The sequence below is a fragment of the Ranitomeya variabilis genome, chromosome 5 (genome assembly GCF_051348905.1).
Source record: "Ranitomeya variabilis isolate aRanVar5 chromosome 5, aRanVar5.hap1, whole genome shotgun sequence".
NCBI classification, from domain to species: Eukaryota; Metazoa; Chordata; class Amphibia; order Anura; family Dendrobatidae; genus Ranitomeya; species Ranitomeya variabilis.
The window spans coordinates 688,692,380-688,714,660 of record NC_135236.1 but is presented as its reverse complement, the minus strand read 5'-3'; the positions used below and the strand labels follow the sequence as shown (position 1 = coordinate 688,714,660).

The 22,281-nt window shown below is 53.6% G+C and overlaps 1 protein-coding gene across 1 annotated transcript in view; it reads left to right on the top strand.

The window, feature by feature from the left end:
* PIK3C2G (phosphatidylinositol-4-phosphate 3-kinase catalytic subunit type 2 gamma) overlaps positions 1 to 22,281 on the top strand; it is a 215,001-nt gene that overhangs the window by 139,646 nt on the left and 53,074 nt on the right. The window contains exons 10-19 of the mRNA XM_077267271.1: positions 5,090 to 5,234; positions 7,183 to 7,372; positions 8,453 to 8,575; positions 9,693 to 9,824; positions 10,396 to 10,507; positions 12,400 to 12,518; positions 12,680 to 12,868; positions 12,953 to 13,046; positions 14,770 to 14,864; positions 15,137 to 15,317. Coding sequence (XP_077123386.1) covers positions 5,090 to 5,234; positions 7,183 to 7,372; positions 8,453 to 8,575; positions 9,693 to 9,824; positions 10,396 to 10,507; positions 12,400 to 12,518; positions 12,680 to 12,868; positions 12,953 to 13,046; positions 14,770 to 14,864; positions 15,137 to 15,317 — 1,380 coding nt within the window. The remainder of the gene's footprint in view (positions 1 to 5,089; positions 5,235 to 7,182; positions 7,373 to 8,452; positions 8,576 to 9,692; positions 9,825 to 10,395; positions 10,508 to 12,399; positions 12,519 to 12,679; positions 12,869 to 12,952; positions 13,047 to 14,769; positions 14,865 to 15,136; positions 15,318 to 22,281) is intronic.

Here is a 22,281-nt window from a genome sequence, read left to right as displayed (position 1 = left end):
CTACCCCCATACAGTAATAGCGTCCACCATTTCTGCCCCATACAGTAATAGCGTCCACCATTTCTACCCCCATACAGTAATACCGTCCACCATTTCTGCCCCCATACAGTAATAGCGTCCACCATTTCTACCCCCCATACAGTAGTAGCGTCCACCATTTCTACCCCATACAGTAATAGTGTCCACCATTTCTGCCCCCATACAGTAATAGTGTCCACCATTTCTACCCCCATACAGAAATACCGTCCACCATTTCTGCCCTCTCACAGTAATAGCGTCCACCATTTCTACCCCCCATACAGTAGTAGCGTCCACCATTTCTACCCCCATACAGTAATAGTGTCCACCATTTCTGCCCCCATACAGTAAGTGTCCACCATTTCTACCCCCATACAGTAATACCGTCCACCATTTCTGCCCTCTCACAGTAAGAGCGTCCACCATTTCTACCCCCCATACAGTAGTAGCGTCCACCATTTCTACCCCCATACAGTAATAGTGTCCACCATTTCTACCACCATACAGTAATACCGTCCACCATTACTGCCCCATACAGTAATATCGTCCACCATTTCTACCCCCATACAGTAATAGAGTCCACCATTTCTGCCCCCATACAGTAATACTGTCCACCATTTCTACCTCCATACAGTAATACCGTCCACCATTTCTGCCCCATACAGTAGTAGCGTCCACCATTTCTACCCCATACAGTAGTAGCGTCCACAATTTCTACCCTCATACAGTAATACGGTCCACCATTTCTACCCCCATACAGTAATACCGTCCACCATTTCTACCCCCATACAGTAATAGAGTCCACCATTTCTGCCCCCATACAGTAATACTGTCCACCATTTCTACCCCCATACAGTAGTAGCGTCCACCATTTCTACCCCCATACAGTAGTAGCGTCCACCATTTCTGCCCCATACAGTAATACCGTCCACCATTTCTGCCCCCATACAGTAATAGTGTCCACCATTTCTACCCCCATACAGAAATACCGTCCACCATTTCTGCCCTCTCACAGTAATAGCGTCCACCATTTCTACCCCCCATACAGTAGTAGCGTCCACCATTTCTACCCCCATACAGTAATAGTGTCCACCATTTCTGCCCCCATACAGTAAGTGTCCACCATTTCTACCCCCATACAGTAATACCGTCCACCATTTCTGCCCTCTCACAGTAAGAGCGTCCACCATTTCTACCCCCCATACAGTAGTAGCGTCCACCATTTCTACCCCCATACAGTAATAGTGTCCACCATTTCTACCACCATACAGTAATACCGTCCACCATTACTGCCCCATACAGTAATATCGTCCACCATTTCTACCCCCATACAGTAATAGAGTCCACCATTTCTGCCCCCATACAGTAATACTGTCCACCATTTCTACCTCCATACAGTAATACCGTCCACCATTTCTGCCCCATACAGTAGTAGCGTCCACCATTTCTACCCCATACAGTAGTAGCGTCCACAATTTCTACCCTCATACAGTAATACGGTCCACCATTTCTACCCCCATACAGTAATACCGTCCACCATTTCTACCCCCATACAGTAATAGAGTCCACCATTTCTGCCCCCATACAGTAATACTGTCCACCATTTCTACCCCCATACAGTAGTAGCGTCCACCATTTCTACCCCCATACAGTAGTAGCGTCCACCATTTCTGCCCCATACAGTAGTAGCGTCCACCATTTCTACCCCATACAGTAGTAGCGTCCACCATTTCTACCCCATACAGTAATACCGTCCACCATTTCTGCCCCCATACAGTAGTAGCGTCCACCATTTCTACCCCCATACAGTAGTAGCGTCCACCATTTCTACCCCATACAGTAGTAGCGTCCACCATTTCTACCCCATACAGTAATACCGTCCACCATTTCTGCCCCCATACAGTAGTAGCGTCCACCATTTCTGCCCCCATACAGTAATAGCGTCCACCATTTCTACCCCATACAGTAATAGAGTCCACCACTTCTACCCCCATACAGTAGTAGTGTCCACCATTTCTGCCCCCATACAGTAATACCGTCCACCATTTCTACCCCCATACAGTAGTAGTGTCCACCATTTCTGCCCCCATACAGTAATACCGTCCACCATTTCTGCCCCCATACAGTAATACCGTCCACCATTTCTACCCCCATACAGTAGTAGCGTCCACCATTTCTGCCCCCATACAGTAATACCGTCCACCATTTCTGCCCCCATACAGTAGTAGCGTCCACCATTTCTACCCTCATACAGTAATAGTGTCCACCATTTCTACCCCATACAGTAGTAGCGTCCACCATTTCTGCCCCCATACAGTAATAGCATCCACCATTACTGCCCCCATACAGTAATACCGTCCACCATTTCTACCCCTATACAGTAGTAGCGTCCACCATTTCTACCCCCATACAGTAATACCGTCCACCATTTCTGCCCCATACAGTAATAGAGTCCACCATTTCTACCCCCATACAGTAATACCGTCCACCATTTCTACCCCCATACAGTAGTAGTGTCCACCATTTCTGCCCCATACAGTAATAGCCTTCACCATTTCTGCCTCATACAGTAATAGCGTCCACCATTTCTGCCCCATACAGTAATAGCGTCCACCATTTCTACCCCCATACAGTAATACCGTCCACCATTTCTGCCCCCATACAGTAATAGCGTCCACCATTTCTACCCCCCATACAGTAGTAGCGTCCACCATTTCTACCCCCATACAGTAATAGTGTCCACCATTTCTGCCCCCATACAGTAAGTGTCCACCATTTCTACCCCCATACAGTAATACCGTCCACCATTTCTGCCCTCTCACAGTAAGAGCGTCCACCATTTCTACCCCCCATACAGTAGTAGCGTCCACCATTTCTACCCCCATACAGTAATAGTGTCCACCATTTCTACCACCATACAGTAATACCGTCCACCATTACTGCCCCATACAGTAATATCGTCCACCATTTCTACCCCCATACAGTAATAGAGTCCACCATTTCTGCCCCCATACAGTAATACTGTCCACCATTTCTACCCCCATACAGTAGTAGCGTCCACCATTTCTGCCCCATACAGTAGTAGCGTCCACCATTTCTACCCCATACAGTAGTAGCGTCCACAATTTCTACCCTCATACAGTAATACGGTCCACCATTTCTACCCCCATACAGTAATACCGTCCACCATTTCTACCCCCATACAGTAATAGAGTCCACCATTTCTGCCCCATACAGTAGTAGCGTCCACCATTTCTACCCCATACAGTAGTAGCGTCCACCATTTCTACCCCATACAGTAATACCGTCCACCATTTCTGCCCCCATACAGTAGTAGCGTCCACCATTTCTACCCCCATACAGTAGTAGCGTCCACCATTTCTACCCCATACAGTAGTAGCGTCCACCATTTCTACCCCATACAGTAATACCGTCCACCATTTCTGCCCCCATACAGTAGTAGCGTCCACCATTTCTGCCCCCATACAGTAATAGCGTCCACCATTTCTACCCCATACAGTAATAGAGTCCACCACTTCTACCCCCATACAGTAGTAGTGTCCACCATTTCTGCCCCCATACAGTAATACCGTCCACCATTTCTACCCCCATACAGTAGTAGTGTCCACCATTTCTGCCCCCATACAGTAATACCGTCCACCATTTCTGCTCCCATACAGTAGTAGCGTCCACCATTTCTACCCTCATACAGTAATAGTGTCCACCATTTCTACCCCATACAGTAGTAGCGTCCACCATTTCTGCCCCCATACAGTAATACCATCCACCATTTCTGCCCCCATATAGTAGTGTCCACCATTTCTACCCCATACAGTAGTAGCGTCCACCATTTCTGCCCCCATACAGTAATACCGTCCACCATTTCTGCCCCCATATAGTAGTGTCCACCATTTCTACCCCCATACAGTAGTAGCGTCCACCGTTTCTGCCCCCATACAGTAGTAGCGTCCACCGTTTCTGCCCCCATACAGTAATACCGTCCACCATTTCTACCCCCATACAGTAGTAGCGTCCACCATTTCTACCCCGTACAGTAATACCGTCCACCATTTCTGCCCCCATGCTGTAGTGTCCACCATTTCTGCCCCCATACAGTAATACTGTCCACCATTTCTGCCCCCATACAGTAAGAGTCCACCATTTCTGCCCCATACAGTAATACCGTCCACCATTTCTGCCCCATACAGTAATACCGTCCACCATTTCTGCCCCCATACAGTAGTGTCCACCATTTCTACCTCCATACAGTAGTAGTGTCCACCATTTCTGCCCCATACAGTAATACCGTCCACCATTACTGCCCCATACAGTAGTAGCGTCCACCATTTCTACCCCATGCAGTAATACCGTCCACCATGTCTGCCCCCGTACAGTAATACTTTCCACCATTTCTGCCCCCGTACAGTAATACCGTCCACCATTTCTGCCCCATACAGTAGTAGCGTCCACCATTTCTGCCCCCATACATTAGTAGCGTCCACCATTTCTACCCCATACAGTAATACCGTCCACCATTTCTGCCCCCATACATTAGTAGCGTCCACCATTTCTACCCCATACAGTAATACCGTCCACCATTTCTGCCCCCATACATTAGTAGCGTCCACCGTTTCTGCCCCCATACAGTAATAGCGTGCACCATTTCTGCCCCATACAGTAATACCGTCCACCATTTCTGCCCCATACAGTAGTAGCGTCCACCATTTCTACCCCATACAGTAATACCGTCCACCATTTCTGCCCCCATACAGTAATACCGTCCACCATTTCTGCCCCCATACAGTAATACCGTCCACCAGGTCTGCCCCCGTACAGTAATACCGTCCACCATTTCTGCCCCCGTACAGTAGTAGCGTCCACCATTTCTGCCCCCATACAGTAGTAGCGTCCACCTTTTCGTCCCCCATATAGTAATAGTGTCCACCATTTAGGTCGTTATTACGGACAAGGTGTCGTGACCCTGTCGGGTGCTGCTATAATACTCAGCATTATCAGACTAGAGGGCATTATTATAAAGCACGGCGTGTAATCTGATGGATCTTGTTGTCAGTCTTCTGGTGTCGGCCGGGTCCTGGAAGCTGTGAAGGAGATCTGTTACCTGCTGCGCTCTGTGGAGACCCTGGAGGTGAGCGCCACCGTCAGTGCCCTGAGTGTCAGCGCACTGCAGAATTGGACCCCATCTCCACAGATGACGGGTGAGTAAATAACGGAGATCACTCTGTAACATTACACCACGCCGTGGTTTATCCGGTGCCTGGTGGTCTGTGTGTGTGGCGGTATATCTGGTCCCTGGTGGTTGGTGTATGGCGGTATATCTGGTGCCTGGTGGTCTGTGTGTGGCGGTATATTTGGTCACTGGTGGTTGGTGTATGGCGGTATATCCGGTCCCTGGTGGTCGGTGTATGGTGGTATATCCGGTCCCTGGTGGTCGGTGTATGACAGTATATCAGGTGAATAGTGCTCCATGTATGGTGGTATATCCGGTCCCTGGTGGTCGGTGTATGACAGTATATCGGGTCACTAGTGCTCGGTGTATGGTGGTATATCCCGTCCCTCGTGGTCTGTGTGTGGTGGTATATCCGGTCACTGGTGGTCGGTGTATGACAGTATATCAGGTCACTAGTGCTCCATGTATGGTGGTATATCCGGTCACTGGTGGTTGGTGTATGGTGGTATATCCGGTCCCTCGTGGTCTGTGTGTGGTGGTATATCCGGTCCCTGGTGGTCGGTGTATGACAGTATATCAGGTGAATAGTGCTCCATGTATGGTGGTATATCCGGTCCCTGGTGGTCGGTGTATGACAGTATATCGGGTCACTAGTGCTCGGTGTATGGTGGTATATCCCGTCCCTCGTGGTCTGTGTGTGGTGGTATATCCGGTCACTGGTGGTCGGTGTATGACAGTATATCAGGTCACTAGTGCTCCATGTATGGTGGTATATCCGGTCACTGGTGGTTGGTGTATGGTGGTATATCCGGTCCCTCGTGGTCTGTGTGTGGTGGTATATCCGGTCACTGGTGGTCGGTGTATGACAGTATATCAGGTCACTAGTGCTCCATGTATGGTGGTATATCCGGTCACTGGTGGTTGGTGTATGGTGGTATATCCGGTCCCTCGTGGTCTGTGTGTGGTGGTATATCCGGTCACTGGTGGTCGGTGTATGGTGGTATATCCGGTCACTGGTGGTCGGTGTATGACAGTATATCAGGTCACTAGTGCTCCATGTATGGTGGTATATCCGGTCACTGGTGGTCAGTGTATGGTGGTATATCCGGTCACTAGTGCTCTGTGTATGGTGGTATATCCCGTCTCTCTGTCAGTGTATGGCGATATATCCAGTTTCTAGTGTATGGTGGTATATCTGATCTCTGGTGGTCGGTGTATTGCAGTATATTTGGTCACTGGTGGTTGGTGTATAGCGGTATATCCAGTCCCCGGTAGTCAGTGTATGGCTGTATTTCCAGTCCCTGGTGGTCGGTGTATGGCGATATATCCGGACCTGGTGGTCGGTTATGGCGGTATATCCGGTCCCTGGTGGTCAGTGTATGGCGCTATATCCGGTCTCTGGTGGCCAGTGTATGTCATTATATCCGGTCACTGTATGGCGTTACATACGGTCTCTGGTAGTCGGTGTATGTTGGTTTATCCCTCTGTATACAAAGGCATATAACCTCTTTTTATACTTAACATATGTCCATCACACCAGCATTCATAGATAAAGGGGAAGAATGGTAATCTATTTGCATAGTTTTTCCTCCTCTATCGTAAAAGTCAACAAGCTGGCTGGCCTAGACAATGCGCAGTCAGCATATCAGCAAACATCACTAGTCATCAAGGATAAAAGCACAATATGTTACATCAAATGTTGACCTACAAGTCAATATTACAGGCTTACACAAGCGAAGGTCTGTTTTCTTGACCAACCAGACAGAAACACATAAATTCAAAAGCCAACATATAGATAACAGTCCATTGTTTCTGGCTTGCTGACAATAGCCCTCTGGTTATTTAAGATGCAATGCTGTGTACTCAGAGACGGTATATATGGTCTCCAGTGGTCGGTGTATGTTGGGATATTCGGCATCTGGTGGTTGGTGTAGACGTGGCGTTGTCAGATGCTGATATCTACCCTCTTGCCCCAGATCCAATGCAATTCTCCCTCCTGGGACTCTCCGTCGCCATCTCGAGGCTCCTCAGCATCTACAGTTGGAGTTTCCACACAGATTTCATGTGTGAGATGGACCGGACGATCTGCAGAGCAGAGGCGAGATCAGCGTTCCTCAGCTTCCGCTTATCTGCTGCTCACAATCTGCCCGAGAACTGGGTCACAAGGTCAGAGGGGAAAGGTGGCCATTAAGGGTGGAGCTTCTTATGTCATCTCGCGTCTGGTGACGTGGGGTCTCGTCTTACTGTGATGTGGGGTCTCTTCTCTTGTGGTGACGTGGGGTCTCTTGTCTTGCGGTAATGTGGGGTCTCTTGTCTTGCGGTAATGTGGGGTCTCTTGTGTTATGGTGACGTGAGGTCTCTTGTCTTGCGGTGACATAGGGTCTCTTGTCTTGCGGTGACGTGAGGTCTCTTGTTTTGCGGTGACATGGGGTCTCTTGTCTTGTGGTGACGTGAGGTCTCTTGTCTTGCGGTGATGTGGGGTCTCTTGTCTTGAGGTAATGTGGGGTCTCTTGTCTTGCGGTGATGTGGGGTCTCTTGTCTTATAGTGACGTGGGGTCTCTTGTCTTGCAGTGACGTGAGGTCTCTTGTCTTGCAGTGACGTGGGGTCTCTTGTCTTGTGGTGACGTGAGGTCTCTTGTCTTGCGGTGACATAGGGTCTCTTGTCTTGCGGTGACTTGAGGTCTCTTGTCTTGCGGTGATGTGGGGTCTCTTGTCTTGTGGTGACGTGAGGTCTCTTGTCTTGCGGTGACATAGGGTCTCTTGTCTTGCGGTGACGTGAGGTCTCTTGTCTTGCAATGACGTGGGGTCTCTTGTCTTGCAGTGACGTGGGATCTCTTGTCTTGCGGTGACGTGGGGTCTCTTGTTTTATGGTGATGTGGGGTCTCTTGTCTTGCGGTGACATGGGGTCTCTTGTCTTGCGGTGACATAGGGTCTCTTGTCTTGCGGTGACGTGGGGTCTCTTGTCTTGCAGTGACGTGGGATCTCTTGTCTTGCGGTGACGTGGGATCTCTTGTCTTGCGGTGACGTGAGGTCTCTTGTCTTGCGGTGACATGGGGTCTCTTGTCTTGCGGTGACGTGGGGTCTCTTGTCTTGCGGTGACGTGGGGTCTCTTGTCTTGCGGTGACGTGAGGTCTCTTGTCTTGTGGTAATGTGGGGTCTCTTGTCTTGCGGTGACGTGGGGTCTCTTGTCTTGAGGTAATGTGGGGTCTCTTGTCTTGCGGTGACGTGGGGTCTCTTGTCTTATAGTGACAGTCTTTTCTATGTCTCGTGCTCGTTGATTTATGCCGGGAGGAAGATCTGTCCAGAGGTGAATTCCCAGAGTGTCGCTGCTGCCAGATCCTTCTTTATCCGAGCCATCTGGGATGAGATGTAAGCGCCTGTCTGAGATAGAGATCCACTCACCAAGCTGGGGGGGTCAGGGAGGAGGGGCTGGGTTCTGGGAGGAGGGGGTCTGGGAGGAGGAGGGGCTGGGGTCAGGGAGGAAGATCAGGGAGGAGGGGCTGACGGTCAGAGAGGAGGGGCTGGGTTCTGGGAGGAGGGGCCGGTGTTGTGAATCCGCTTTTGGGCTCCCCTGGTGGTTGCTGGTGGTACTGGTGACTTGTGTGTCTTTGCTGTCTCAGTTCACCTGCTCCCATCAGTGTTTGGGAGTTTCCTATTTAGCCTTGCTCTCCAGTCATTTCCTTGCCGGTCATCATTGTAACCAGAGCCTTCGGTTGCATGTTCCTGCTACTAGTCTGCTGATCAGCTAAGTGGACTTTGTCCTTTTGTTTTGTATCTTTTGTCCAGTTTGCAGTTTTGTTATTCTCTGTAGCTGGAAGCTCTTGTGGGCTGAAATTGCCACTCCTGTGTCATGAGTTGACACAGGAGTCTTAAAGTAATTTCAGGATGGTTTTTTGATAGGGTTTTCAGTTGACCGTGAAGTCCTCTTTTGTATCCTTCTGCTATCTAGTAAGTGGACCTCTCTTTGCTAAATCTACCTTCATACTGTGTATGTCTTTTCCTCTAAACTCACCGTCATTACATGTGGGGGGCTGCTATCATCTTTTGGGGTATTTCCCTAGAGGTAAGCCAGGTCTGTTCCTTCCTCTACCAGGGGTAGTTAGTCCTCCGGCTGGCGCGTGGCATCTAGGGTTAATCAGGTATGCTCCCTGGCTACTATTAGTTGTGTGGTAGATTTAGCTCACGGTCAGCTCGAGATTCCATCACCCAGAGCTCGTCCGTTATCTTTGTGTTTTGATGTTTCCCTGCCATTGGGAATCATGACAGGCCGGGTCCTGGGAGGAGGGGGTCTGGGAGGAGGAGGGGCTGGGGTCAGGGAGGAAGATCAGGGAGGGGGGGCTGAGGGTCAGAGAGGAGGGGCTGGGTGGAGGGGCCAGGGTCTGGGAGGAGGGGCCGGTTCAGGGAGGAGGGTCTGGGGGGAGTGGCTGGGGTCAGTGCTCTGGGGTCAGTATTGGTGGTCAGTCACGTGGCCCCCTCTTTCTTGCAGGATCAGCTTCCCGCTTCCAGCCTCATCGCTGCCTTACGAGTCGATGCTGTTGCTGAGACTGTACGCGGTGACTCCCTCCTCACCCGGCGGCTCCTTCCTTGCCTGGTCCTGCCGCCCCTTGTATGATGACCAGTAAGTGCTCCTTCCCTGCTGGGCGAGGAGCTCCAACAATCCCAGAACCCACAGATCAGCGCTGACAACTCCGGACCCCGCAGATCAGCGCTGACAACCCAGACTTTGTGTTATCATTTTTGCCCTTTGATAAATTGATCACAATCATTTATAAATGTGACCGGGTGAGGGGGCACTCGATCCTACGAGGGTGGCAGCGCCTCTGTCACATGAAGCTGAATGTGTACAGGAGGGAGAATGACGGAGTCAGCCCCGGGCCACAGGACCAGCCCCCCTGGGCCACCGAGCCACAGGACCAGCCCCCCCCCCGGGTCACCGAGCCACAGGACCAGTCCCCCCTGGGCCACCGAGCCACAGGACCAACCCCCCCCGGGCCACCGAGCCACAGGACCAGCCCCCCCCGGGCCACTGAGCCACAGGACCAGTCCCCCCTGGGCCACCGAGCCACAGGACCAGCCCCACCCCCCCCGGGCCACAGGACCAGTCCCCCCCGGATCACCGGGCCACAGAGCTAGCGCCCCTTCCCTCCTGGTGTTTATCTGGGGCTGATGCAGTTCTGCTCTCGTTCCAGGCACTTTGTTCGGGGCGAGTGGCTGCTGAACATGACATCTCACACCGAGCCACCGCCTGTCATCACCCCCGGGGCACTGGAAACTTCCCTACCTACCCTGATCACTGTGCAGGTACTACAATTCCCAGCTTGCTTACTGCATATGGAGTATAAACCCTGTGGATGTGTGGCCCTGGATTACCGCCTGTTACTGATGTGTGGCCCTAGATTACGCCGATTACTGACATGTGGCCTTGGATTACCGCGTGTTACTGACATGTTGTCCTAGATTACCGCCTGTTACTGACATGATGTCCTAGGTTACCGTCTGTTACTAACATGTTGTCCTAGGTTACTGCCTGTTGCTGATGTGTGGCCCTAGATTGCCGCCTGTTACTGACATGTTTTCCTGGATTACCGCCTGTTACTGACATGTTGTCCTAGATTACCGCCTGTTACTGACATGTTGTCCTAGATTACCGCCTGTTACTGACATGATGTCCTAGGTTACCGTCTGTTACTGACATGTTGTCCTAGATTACCGCCTGTTACTGACATGTGGCCCTAGATTACCACCTGTTACTGACGTGTGGCCCTAGATTGCCGCCTGTTACTGACATGTTTTCCTGGATTACCGCCTGTTACTGACATGATGTCCTAGGTTATCGCCTGTTACTGATATGTGGCCCTAGGTTACCGCCTGTTACTGACATGTTGTCCTAGGTTACCACCTGTTACTGACGTGTGGCCCTAGATTACCGCCTGTTACTGACATGATGTCCTAGGTTACCGCCTGTTACTGATATGTGGCCCTAGGTTACCGCCTGTTACTGACATGATGTCCTAGGTTACCGCCTGTTACTGATATGTGGCCCTAGATTACCGCCTGTTACTGACATGATCATACCTCCCAACTTTAGGGGAAGGGAAAGAGGGACAAAGTCAGCGGCGCGCATAGCGCGTCGCGGCAAATTTTAGGCCACACCCATTTCACAACTAGCCACGCCCCAACCACACCCATTTAGCACTTCTGATCACAATGTTTCGTTAACAATAATTATGAACAAAAAAATATGGCCACACACGACGCTCCATACTGTACAATGGCCATTGGCCACATTATGCTCCATACTGTATAATGGCCCCACATGATGCTGCGTACAGTATACTTGCCCCACGTGATGGGGCACGTATAAAATGCCCCATAGCATAAAATACGCTGACACACCCTGACTACGGATCAATATTTTGGGGACATTTCTCCGTATTACGCCCGTAGTACGGCCGTATAATACGTGGCGTATTGTCTTACGCCGAGTGTGACGCCGGCCTTACTGGTATAATTATTATAGGGGCCAAGTCCCTTTTGTATATATCTCCCTGATATACACCGAGCACCATTTTGTGTTCATGTAATTTGTGTTATGGGTTCGACAGGGCTAAAAACATAGTAACACCCACGGAGCACATCTGCCCGGCACCAGGTCCTCCTGACCCCCGGAGTGCGCATACGTGAAGTGCGATCGAAGATTCCTGAGGCGGTGGAGTCAGAGGTGAGTAACGGGGTGAGGGGTCGGCATGCTGCTGCCGTATTTAGCATTTTGGGTGACAATACCCCTTTAACGATAACAGCGGGACCCCGGTGCCAAAGCGGGACTGTCCCGCTGAAATCGGGACGGTTGGGAGGTATGACATGATGTCCTAGGTTACCGCCTGTTACTGATATGTGGCCCTAGGTTACCGCCTGTTACTGACATGATGTCCTAGGTTACCGCCTGTTACTGATATGTGGCCCTAGATTACCGCCTGTTACTGACATGATGTCCTAGGTTACCGCCTGTTACTGATATGTGGCCCTAGATTACCGCCTGTTACTGACATGATGTCCTAGGTTACTGCCTGTTACTGATATGTGGCCCTAGGTTACCGCCTGTTACTGACATGTTGTCCTAGGTTACCGCCTGTTACTGACGTGTGGCGAGCGTTGGCGGTTTCTTGCTGCCCTTTGTCGCCGTCTCATTGTAGGTGGATTTTCCGGACTTGGACCTGGCTTTTCAGCGGCCCCTGCCTGCAGATTCTCCGTGTGCTGTCGGTGGTGAGAGCCCGGCGCTCCGGTCCCTGGCGCATCGCTGCTCCGTGCTGCTGTAAGTTCTTGTGTCGCTGCAGGATGTGGTTTGGCATGGGGAGACATCCAGTATGGCTGCCATCATGGCCCCCGTGTTGTCTTCTTTTGCCGCGGGGTCTGGGATTGCGGACAGACTGGAGGGTGAGACTGTGATGGACCCTCTGCTTCTTCTTCCCTGAGGCTGTCGGAGATGGACAGGCAAACTCTGTGGTTTTACCGTCAGAGCCCCCTCAAGCCCCCCGGCCTCCTCCCGCTGATCCTCGGCAGCGCGCCCAGCTGGGACCCACCTACTATAGCTGCCATGTACCGCGTGCTGGAGGACGGTACCTTCTGCAGCCCCCTGGAGGCACTGCCCCTGCTGAGCCCAAGGTGAGTCGGGGGTCTCCTGGCCAGCACAGTAATGTACGGGCCTCCGCTGCTGCAGAACCTCATCATCTACCTGCTTATCTGCAGCTTTGCAGACGGGCAGGTGCGGGCCGTGGCGTGCCGGGAACTGGAGCGGCTGTCGTGTGATGAGCTGATGGATATCCTGCCGCAGCTCGTCCAGGTGAGCGATTACCACCGACGTCCCCCTTCATCCAACCAGTGAGACCCCCAACATCTCCGCTGTGAACCCAGCCATCCCATTCCGAGACCCCCAACATCCCCCTGACACCCCAGTAATCCCTCACCGAGACCTCTAACATCTCCGCTGTGATCCCGACAATCCCGTGACACCACAGCCATCCCCCCGCCGAGAATCCTTCCACCCCCCGCATCTTCCCCCCGCCGTGACCCCCAACATACCCCAGCCAATACCCTGACGTCCACCCACCGAGACCCCTAACACTCACCTGCCGAGACCCAAAGCATCGCCCCTCGCCGTGACCTCCAACATCGCTCCGCTGAGACTTTCAACATCCACCTTCATCTCCCCGCCGACACCCACAATATCTCCACTCTGACCCTCTGACAACCCCCTGACACCCCAGCCATCCCCCTGCGGAGAACCTGACATCCCCCCGAGATTCCCAACATCCCCGCCGTGACCCCCGACAACCCCGGCCTCCCTCCGCAGGGAACCCGATATCCCCCGCCAAGACCCCTGACATCCCCCTGCCGAGATTCCTGCCACCCCCGTGCCGAGAACCGCCAACATGCCCCTGCCGAGAACCCCGACATTCAGAAGCCGAGACCCCAACATCCCCTTCCGCTGTACCCCCCTTCTGCTGTACCACCCCTTCCGCTGTATGCCCCTCCGCTGTACCCCCTTCTGCTGTATCCCCCTCCACTGTATCCTCCCTCCGTTGTAAACCCTCTTCCGCAGTATCCCCCCTCCACTGTATCCCGCTGTACCCCCTTCTGCTGTATCCCCCTCCACTGTATCCTCCCTCCGTTGTAAACCCTCTTCCGCAGTATCCCCCCTCCACTGTATCCCGCTGTACCCCCTTCTGCTGTATCCCCCTCCACTGTATCCTCCCTCCGTTGTAAACCCTCTTCCGCAGTATCCCCCCTCCACTGTATCCCCTCTCCGCTGTACCCCTTCTGCTGTATCCCCCTCCACTGTATCCTCCCTCCGTTGTAAACCCTCTTCCGCAGTATCCCCCCTCCACTGTATCCCCTCTCCGCTGTACCCCTTCTGCTGTATACCCCCTCCACTGTATCCTCCCTCCGTTGTAAACCCTCTTCCGCAGTATCCCCCCTCCACTGTATCCCGCTGTACCCCCTTCTGCTGTATCCCCCTCCACTGTATCCTCCCTCCGTTGTAAACCCTCTTCCGCAGTATCCCCCCTCCACTGTATCCCCTCTCCGCTGTACCCCTTCTGCTGTATACCCCCTCCACTGTATCCTCCCTCCGTTGTAAACCCTCTTCCGCAGTATCCCCCCTCCACTGTATCCCCTCTCCGCTGTACCCCTTCTGCTGTATACCCCCTCCACTGTATCCTCCCTCCGTTGTAAACCCTCTTCCGCAGTATCCCCCCTCCACTGTATCCCCTCTCCGCTGTACCCCTTCTGCTGTATACCCCCTCCACTGTATCCTCCCTCCGTTGTAAACCCTCTTCCGCAGTATCCCCCCTCCACTGTATCCCCTCTCCGCTGTACCCCCTTCTGCTGTATCCCCCTTCCACTGTATCCCCCCTCCGCTGTATCCCCCTTCCGCTGTATCCTCCTTCCGCTGTATCCCCCTTCTGCTGTATCCCCCCTCCGCTGTATCCCCCACTGCCCCAGGACCTCCGCCTGCTGTCAGTGATGATGGGAGTCGTTGTCTTTCTGCCTCTTTCTCCTTTCAGGCCGTGAAGTTTGAGTGGCGTCTGGACAGCGCTCTAGTGCGGCTCCTCCTCCAGCGCTGCCTGCAGAGTATACAGCTGGCGCACAGTGTGTACTGGTGAGGGCGGGGCTTGCAGTGTGTGCTGGTGAGGGCGGGGCTTATAGTGTGTGCTGGTGAGGGCGGGGCTTACAGTGTGTGCTGGTGAGGGCGGGGCTTACAGTGTGTGCTGGTGAGGGCGGGGCTTAATGTGAGGGTGGGGCTTAATGTGTGCTGGTGAGGGTGGGGCTTATACTATGTGTATTGGTGAGGGCGGGGCTTTATGATTGCACCGACACCAGGAGGCGCAGTCCATGCTCTTGGTTTTGCCCCTCTCTCTCTCTCGCCCGCAGGCTGCTGACAGACGCCGCTTCTGAGCCTCATTACCGTGGCTGGTATCAGCGGCTTCTGAGTGCCGTCCATCACTGCGTTGGCCGAGCCGTCAGCGACCAACTCTCCAGACAGAAGAGGCTGATGGGAATCCTGGGAGACGTCGCGGAGGCCGTGAGAAATTCTCCAGAGGAGAAGAGGCAGGTGAGGAGTGACTACTGTCCTCCGTGCTTTACACTGCTGCCGTCCTCCGTGCTTTATACTGCTGCCGTCCTCTGTGCTTTACACTGCTGCCGTCCTCCGTGCTTTACACTGCTGCCGTCATCTGTGCTTTATACTGCTGCCGTCATCTGTGCTTTATACTGCTGTCCTCCGTGCTTTACACTGCTGCCGTCATCTGTGCTTTATACTGCCGTCCTCCGTGCTTTACACTGCTGCCGTCCTCCGTGCTTTACACTGCTGCCGTCCTCCGTGCTTTATACTGCTGCCGTCCTCCGTGCTTTACACTGCTGCTGTCCTCCGTGCTTTATACTGCTGCCGTCCTCCGTGCTTTATACTGCTGTCCTCCGTGCTTTATACTGCTGCCGTCCTCCGTGCTTTATACTGCTGCCGTCCTCCGTGCTTTATACTGCTGCCGTCCTCCGTGCTTTATACTGCTGCCGTCCTCCGTGCTTTATACTGCTGCCGTCCTCCGTGCTTTACACTGCTGCCGTCCTCCGTGCTTTACACTGCTGCCGTCATCTGTGCTTTATACTGCTGCCGTCATCTGTGCTTTATACTGCTGCTGTCCTCCGTGCTTTACACTGCTGCCGTCCTCCGTGCTTTACACTGCTGCCGTCCTCCGTGCTTTACACTGCTGCCGTCCTCCGTGCTTTACACTGCTGCCGTCCTCCGTGCTTTACACTGCTGCCGTCATCTGTGCTTTATACTGCTGTCCTCCGTGCTTTACACTGCTGCTGTCCTCCGTGCCTTATACTGCTGCCGTCCTCCGTGCCTTATACTGCTGCCGTCCTCCGTGCTTTACACTGCTGCCGTCCTCCGTGCTTTACACTGCTGCCGTCATCTGTGCTTTATACTGCTGTCCTCCGTGCTTTACACTGCTGCTGTCCTCCGTGCTTTACACTGCTGTCCTCCGTGCTTTATACTGCTGCTGTCCTCCATGCTTTACACTGCTGCTGTCCTCCGTGCTTTACACTGCTGCCGTCCTCCGTGCTTTACACTGCTGCCGTCCTCCGTGCTTTATACTGCTGTCCTCCGTGCTTTATACTGCTGCCGTCCTCCGTGCTTTACACTGCTGCCGTCCTCCGTGCTTTATACTGCTGCCGTCCTCTGTGATTTATACTGCTGCCGTCCTCCGTGCTTTGTACTGCTGCCGTCCTCCGTGCTTTATACTGCTGCCGTCCTCCGTGCTTTATACTGCTGCCGTCTTCTGTGATTTATACTGCTGCCGTCCTCCGTGCTTTGTACTGCTACCGTCCTCCGTGCTTTACACTGCTGCCGTCCTCCGTGCTTTATACTGCTACCGTCCTCCGTGCTTTATACTGCTGCCGTCCTCCGTGCTTTACACTGCTGCCGTCCTCCGTGCTTTACACTGCTGCCGTCCTCCGTGCTTTATACTGCTGCCGTCCTCCGTGCTTTATACTGCTGCCGTCTTCTGTGATTTATACTGCTGCCGTCCTCCGTGCTTTACACTGCTGCCGTCCTCCGTGCTTTATACTGCTGCCGTCCTCCGTGCTTTATACTGCTGCCGTCTTCTGTGATTTATACTGCTGCCGTCCTCCGTGCTTTACACTGCTGCCGTCATCTGTGCTTTATACTGCTGCCGTCATCTGTGCTTTATACTGCTGTCCTCCGTGCTTTACACTGCTGCCGTCATCTGTGCTTTATACTGCTGTCCTCCGTGCTTTACACTGCTGCTGTCCTCCGTGCTTTACACTGCTGTCCTCCGTGCTTTATACTGCTGCTGTCCTCCATGCTTTACACTGCTGCTGTCCTCCGTGCTTTACACTGCTGCCGTCCTCCGTGCTTTACACTGCTGCCGTCCTCCGTGCTTTATACTGCTGTCCTCCGTGCTTTATACTGCTGCCGTCCTCCGTGCTTTACACTGCTGCCGTCCTCCGTGCTTTATACTGCTGCCGTCCTCTGTGATTTATACTGCTGCCGTCCTCCGTGCTTTGTACTGCTGCCGTCCTCCGTGCTTTATACTGCTGCCGTCTTCTGTGATTTATACTGCTGCCGTCCTCCGTGCTTTGTACTGCTACCGTCCTCCGTGCTTTACACTGCTGCCGTCCTCCGTGCTTTATACTGCTACCGTCCTCCGTGCTTTATACTGCTGCCGTCCTCCGTGCTTTACACTGCTGCCGTCCTCCGTGCTTTACACTGCTGCCGTCCTCCGTGCTTTATACTGCTGCCGTCCTCCGTGCTTTATACTGCTGCCGTCTTCTGTGATTTATACTGCTGCCGTCCTCCGTGCTTTACACTGCTGCCGTCCTCCGTGCTTTATACTGCTGCCGTCCTCCGTGCTTTATACTGCTGCCGTCTTCTGTGATTTATACTGCTGCCGTCCTCCGTGCTTTACACTGCTGCCGTCATCTGTGCTTTATACTGCTGCCGTCATCTGTGCTTTATACTGCTGTCCTCCGTGCTTTACACTGCTGCCGTCATCTGTGCTTTATACTGCTGTCCTCCGTGCTTTACACTGCTGCTGTCCTCCGTGCTTTACACTGCTGTCCTCCGTGCTTTATACTGCTGCTGTCCTCCGTGCTTTACACTGCTGCCGTCCTCCGTGCTTTACACTGCTGCTGTCCTCCGTGCTTTACACTGCTGCCGTCCTCCGTGCTTTACACTGCTGCCGTCCTCCGTGCTTTATACTGCTGTCCTCCGTGCTTTATACTGCTGCCGTCCTCCGTGCTTTACACTGCTGCCGTCCTCCGTGCTTTATACTGCTGCCGTCCTCTGTGATTTATACTGCTGCCGTCCTCCGTGCTTTGTACTGCTGCCGTCCTCCGTGCTTTATACTGCTGCCGTCTTCTGTGATTTATACTGCTGCCGTCCTCCGTGCTTTGTACTGCTACCGTCCTCCGTGCTTTACACTGCTGCCGTCCTCCGTGCTTTATACTGCTACCGTCCTCCGTGCTTTATACTGCTGCCGTCCTCCGTGCTTTACACTGCTGCCGTCCTCCGTGCTTTACACTGCTGCCGTCCTCCGTGCTTTATACTGCTGCCGTCCTCCGTGCTTTATACTGCTGCCGTCTTCTGTGATTTATACTGCTGCCGTCCTCCGTGCTTTATACTGCTGCCGTCCTCCGTGCTTTGTACTGCTGCCGTCCTCCGTGCTTTATACTGCTGCCGTCCTCCGTGCTTTATACTGCTGCCGTCCTCTGTGCTTTATACTGCTGCCGTCCTCCGTGCTTTATACTGCTGCCGTCTTCTGTGATTTATACTGCTGCCGTCCTCCGTGCTTTGTACTGCTGCCGTCCTCCGTGCTTTATACTGCTGCCGTCCTCCGTGCCTTATACTGCTGCCGTCTTCTGTGATTTATACTGCTGCCGTCCTCCGTGCTTTACACTGCTGCCGTCCTCCGTGCTTTATACTGCTGCCGTCCTCCGTGCTTTATACTGCTGCCGTCTTCTGTGATTTATACTGCTGCTGTCCTCCGTGCTTTACACTGCTGCCGTCCTCCGTGCTTTATACTGCTGCCGTCCTCCGTGCTTTATACTGCTGCCGTCCTCCGTGCTTTATACTGCTGCCGTCCTCCGTGCCTTATACTGCTGCCGTCCTCCGTGCTTTACACTGCTGCCGTCCTCCGTGCTTTACACTGCTGCCGTCCTCCGTGCTTTACACTGCTGCCGTCCTCCGTGCTTTACACTGCTGCCGTCCTCCGTGCTTTACACTGCTGCCGTCCTCCGTGCTTTACACTGCTGCCGTCCTCCGTGCTTTACACTGCTGCAGTCCTCCGTGCTTTATACTGCTGCCGTCCTCCATGCTTTATACTGCTGCCGTCCTCCGTGCTTTATACTGCTGCCGTCTTCTGTGCTTTACACTGCTGCCGTCCTCCGTGCTTTACACTGCTGCCGTCCTCCGTGCTTTACACTGCTGCCGTCCTCCGTGCTTTACACTGCTGCCGTCCTCCGTGCTTTATACTGCTGCCGTCTTCTGTGCTTTATACTGCTGCCGTCCTCCGTGCTTTACACTGCTGCCGTCCTCCGTGCTTTACACTGCTGCCGTCCTCCGTGCTTTACACTGCTGCCGTCCTCCGTGCTTTATACTGCTGCCGTCCTCCGTGCTTTACACTGCTGCCGTCCTCCGTGCTTTACACTGCTGCCGTCCTCCGTGCTTTACACTGCTGCCGTCCTCCGTGCTTTACACTGCTGCCGTCCTCCGTGCTTTACACTGCTGCCGTCCTCCGTGCTTTATACTGCTGCCGTCCTCCGTGCTTTGTACTGCTGCCGTCCTCCGTGCTTTATACTGCTGCCGTCCTCTGTGCTTTACACTGCTGCCGTCATCTGTGCTTTATACTGCTGTCCTCCGTGCTTTACACTGCTGCCGTCATCTGTGCTTTATACTGCTGCTGTCCTCCATGCTTTACACTGCTGCTGTCCTCCGTGCTTTACACTGCTGCCGTCCTCCGTGCTTTACACTGCTGCCGTCCTCCGTGCTTTACACTGCTGCCGTCCTCCGTGCTTTATACTGCTGTCCTCCGTGCTTTATACTGCTGCCGTCCTCCGTGCTTTATACTGCTGCCGTCCTCCGTGCTTTATACTGCTGCCGTCTTCTGTGATTTATACTGCTGCCGTCCTCCGTGCTTTGTACTGCTGCCGTCCTCCGTGCTTTACACTGCTGCCGTCCTCCGTGCTTTACACTGCTGCCGTCCTCCGTGCTTTATACTGCTGCCGTCCTCCGTGCCTTATACTGCTGCCGTCCTCCGTGCTTTACACTGCTGCCGTCCTCCGTGCTTTACACTGCTGCCGTCCTCTGTGCTTTACACTGCTGCCGTCCTCCGTGTTTTACACTGCTGCCGTCCTCCGTGCTTTACACTGCTGCCGTCCTCCGTGCTTTACACTGCTGCCGTCCTCCGTGCTTTACACTGCTGCAGTCCTCCGTGCTTTATACTGCTGCCGTCCTCCATGCTTTATACTGCTGCCGTCCTCCGTGCTTTATACTGCTGCCGTCTTCTGTGCTTTATACTGCTGCCGTCCTCCGTGCTTTACACTGCTGCCGTCCTCCGTGCTTTACACTGCTGCCGTCCTCCGTGCTTTATACTGCTGCCGTCTTCTGTGCTTTATACTGCTGCCGTCCTCCGTGCTTTACACTGCTGCCGTCCTCCGTGCTTTACACTGCTGCCGTCCTCCGTGCTTTACACTGCTGCCGTCCTCCGTGCTTTATACTGCTGCCGTCCTCCGTGCTTTACACTGCTGCCGTCCTCCGTGCTTTACACTGCTGCCGTCCTCCGTGCTTTACACTGCTGCCGTCCTCCGTGCTTTACACTGCTGCCGTCCTCCGTGCTTTACACTGCTGCCGTCCTCCGTGCTTTACACTGCTGCCGTCCTCCGTGCTTTATACTGCTGCCGTCCTCCGTGCTTTGTACTGCTGCCGTCCTCCGTGCTTTATACTGCTGCCGTCCTCTGTGCTTTACACTGCTGCCGTCCTCCGTGCTTTACACTGCTGCCGTCCTCCGTGCTTTATACTGCTGCCGTCCTCCGTGCTTTGTACTGCTACCGTCCTCCGTGCTTTATACTGCTGCCGTCCTCCGTGCTTTATACTGCTGCCGTCCTCCGTGCTTTATACTGCTGCCGTCCTCCGTGCTTTATACTGCTGCCGTCCTCCGAGCTTTATACTGCTGTCCTCCATGCTTTATACTGCTGCCGTCCTCCGTGCTTTATACTGCTGCCGTCCTCCGTGCTTTACACTGCTGCTGTCCTCCGTGCTTTACACTGCTGCCGTCCTCCGTGCTTTATACTGCTGTCCTCCGTGCTTTACACTGCCGTCCTCCGTGCTTTATACTGCTGCCGTCCTCCGTGCTTTACACTGCTGCCATCCTCCATGCTTTGTACTGCTGCCGTCCTCCGTGCTTTATACTGCTGCCGTCCTCTGTGCTTTACACTGCCGTCCTCCGTGCTTTATACTGCTGCCGTCCTCCGTGCTTTATACTGCTGCCGTCCTCCGTGCTTTATACTGCTGCCGTCCTCCGTGCTTTATACTGCTGCCGTCTTCTGTGCTTTATACTGCTGCCGTCCTCCGTGCTTTGTACTGCTGCCGTCCTCCGTGCTTTATACTGCTGCCGTCCTCCGTGCTTTATACTGCTGCCGTCCTCCGTGCTTTATACTGCTGCCGTCCTCCTTGCTTTGTACTGCTGCCGTCCTCCGTGCTTTATACTGCTGCCGTCCTCCTTGCTTTGTACTGCTGCCGTCCTCCGTGCTTTATACTGCTGCCGTCCTCCGTGCTTTATACTGCTGCCGTCCTCCGTGCTTTGTACTGCTGCCGTCCTCCGTGCTTTATACTGCTGCCGTCCTCCGTGCTTTATACTGCTGCCGTCCTCCGTGCTTTATACTGCTGCCGTCCTCCTTGCTTTGTACTGCTGCCGTCCTCCGTGCTTTATACTGCTGCCGTCCTCCGTGCTTTATACTGCTGCCGTCCTCCGTGCTTTGTACTGCTGCCGTCCTCCGTGCTTTATACTGCTGCCGTCCTCCGTGCTTTATACTGCTGCCGTCCTCCTTGCTTTGTACTGCTGCCGTCCTCCGTGCTTTGTACTGCTGCCGTCCTCCGTGCTTTATACTGCTGCCGTCCTCCGTGCTTTATACTGCTGCCGTCCTCCGTGCTTTATACTGCTACCGTCCTCCATGCTTTATACTGCCGTCCTCCGTGCTTTATACTGCTGCCGTCCTCCATGCTTTATACTGCTACCGTCCTCCGTGCTTTATACTGTCGTCCTCCGTGCTTTATACTGCTGCCGTCCTCTGTGCTTTACACTGCTGCCGTCCTCCGTGCTTTATACTGCTGCGGTCCTCCGTGCTTTATACTGCTGCCGTCCTCCATGCTTTATACTGCTGCCGTCCTCCGTGCTTTATACTGCTGCCGTCCTCCGAGCTGCTGTCCTCCATGCTTTATACTGCTGCCGTCCTCCGTGCTTTATACTGCTGCCATCCTCCATGCTTTATACTGCTGCCGT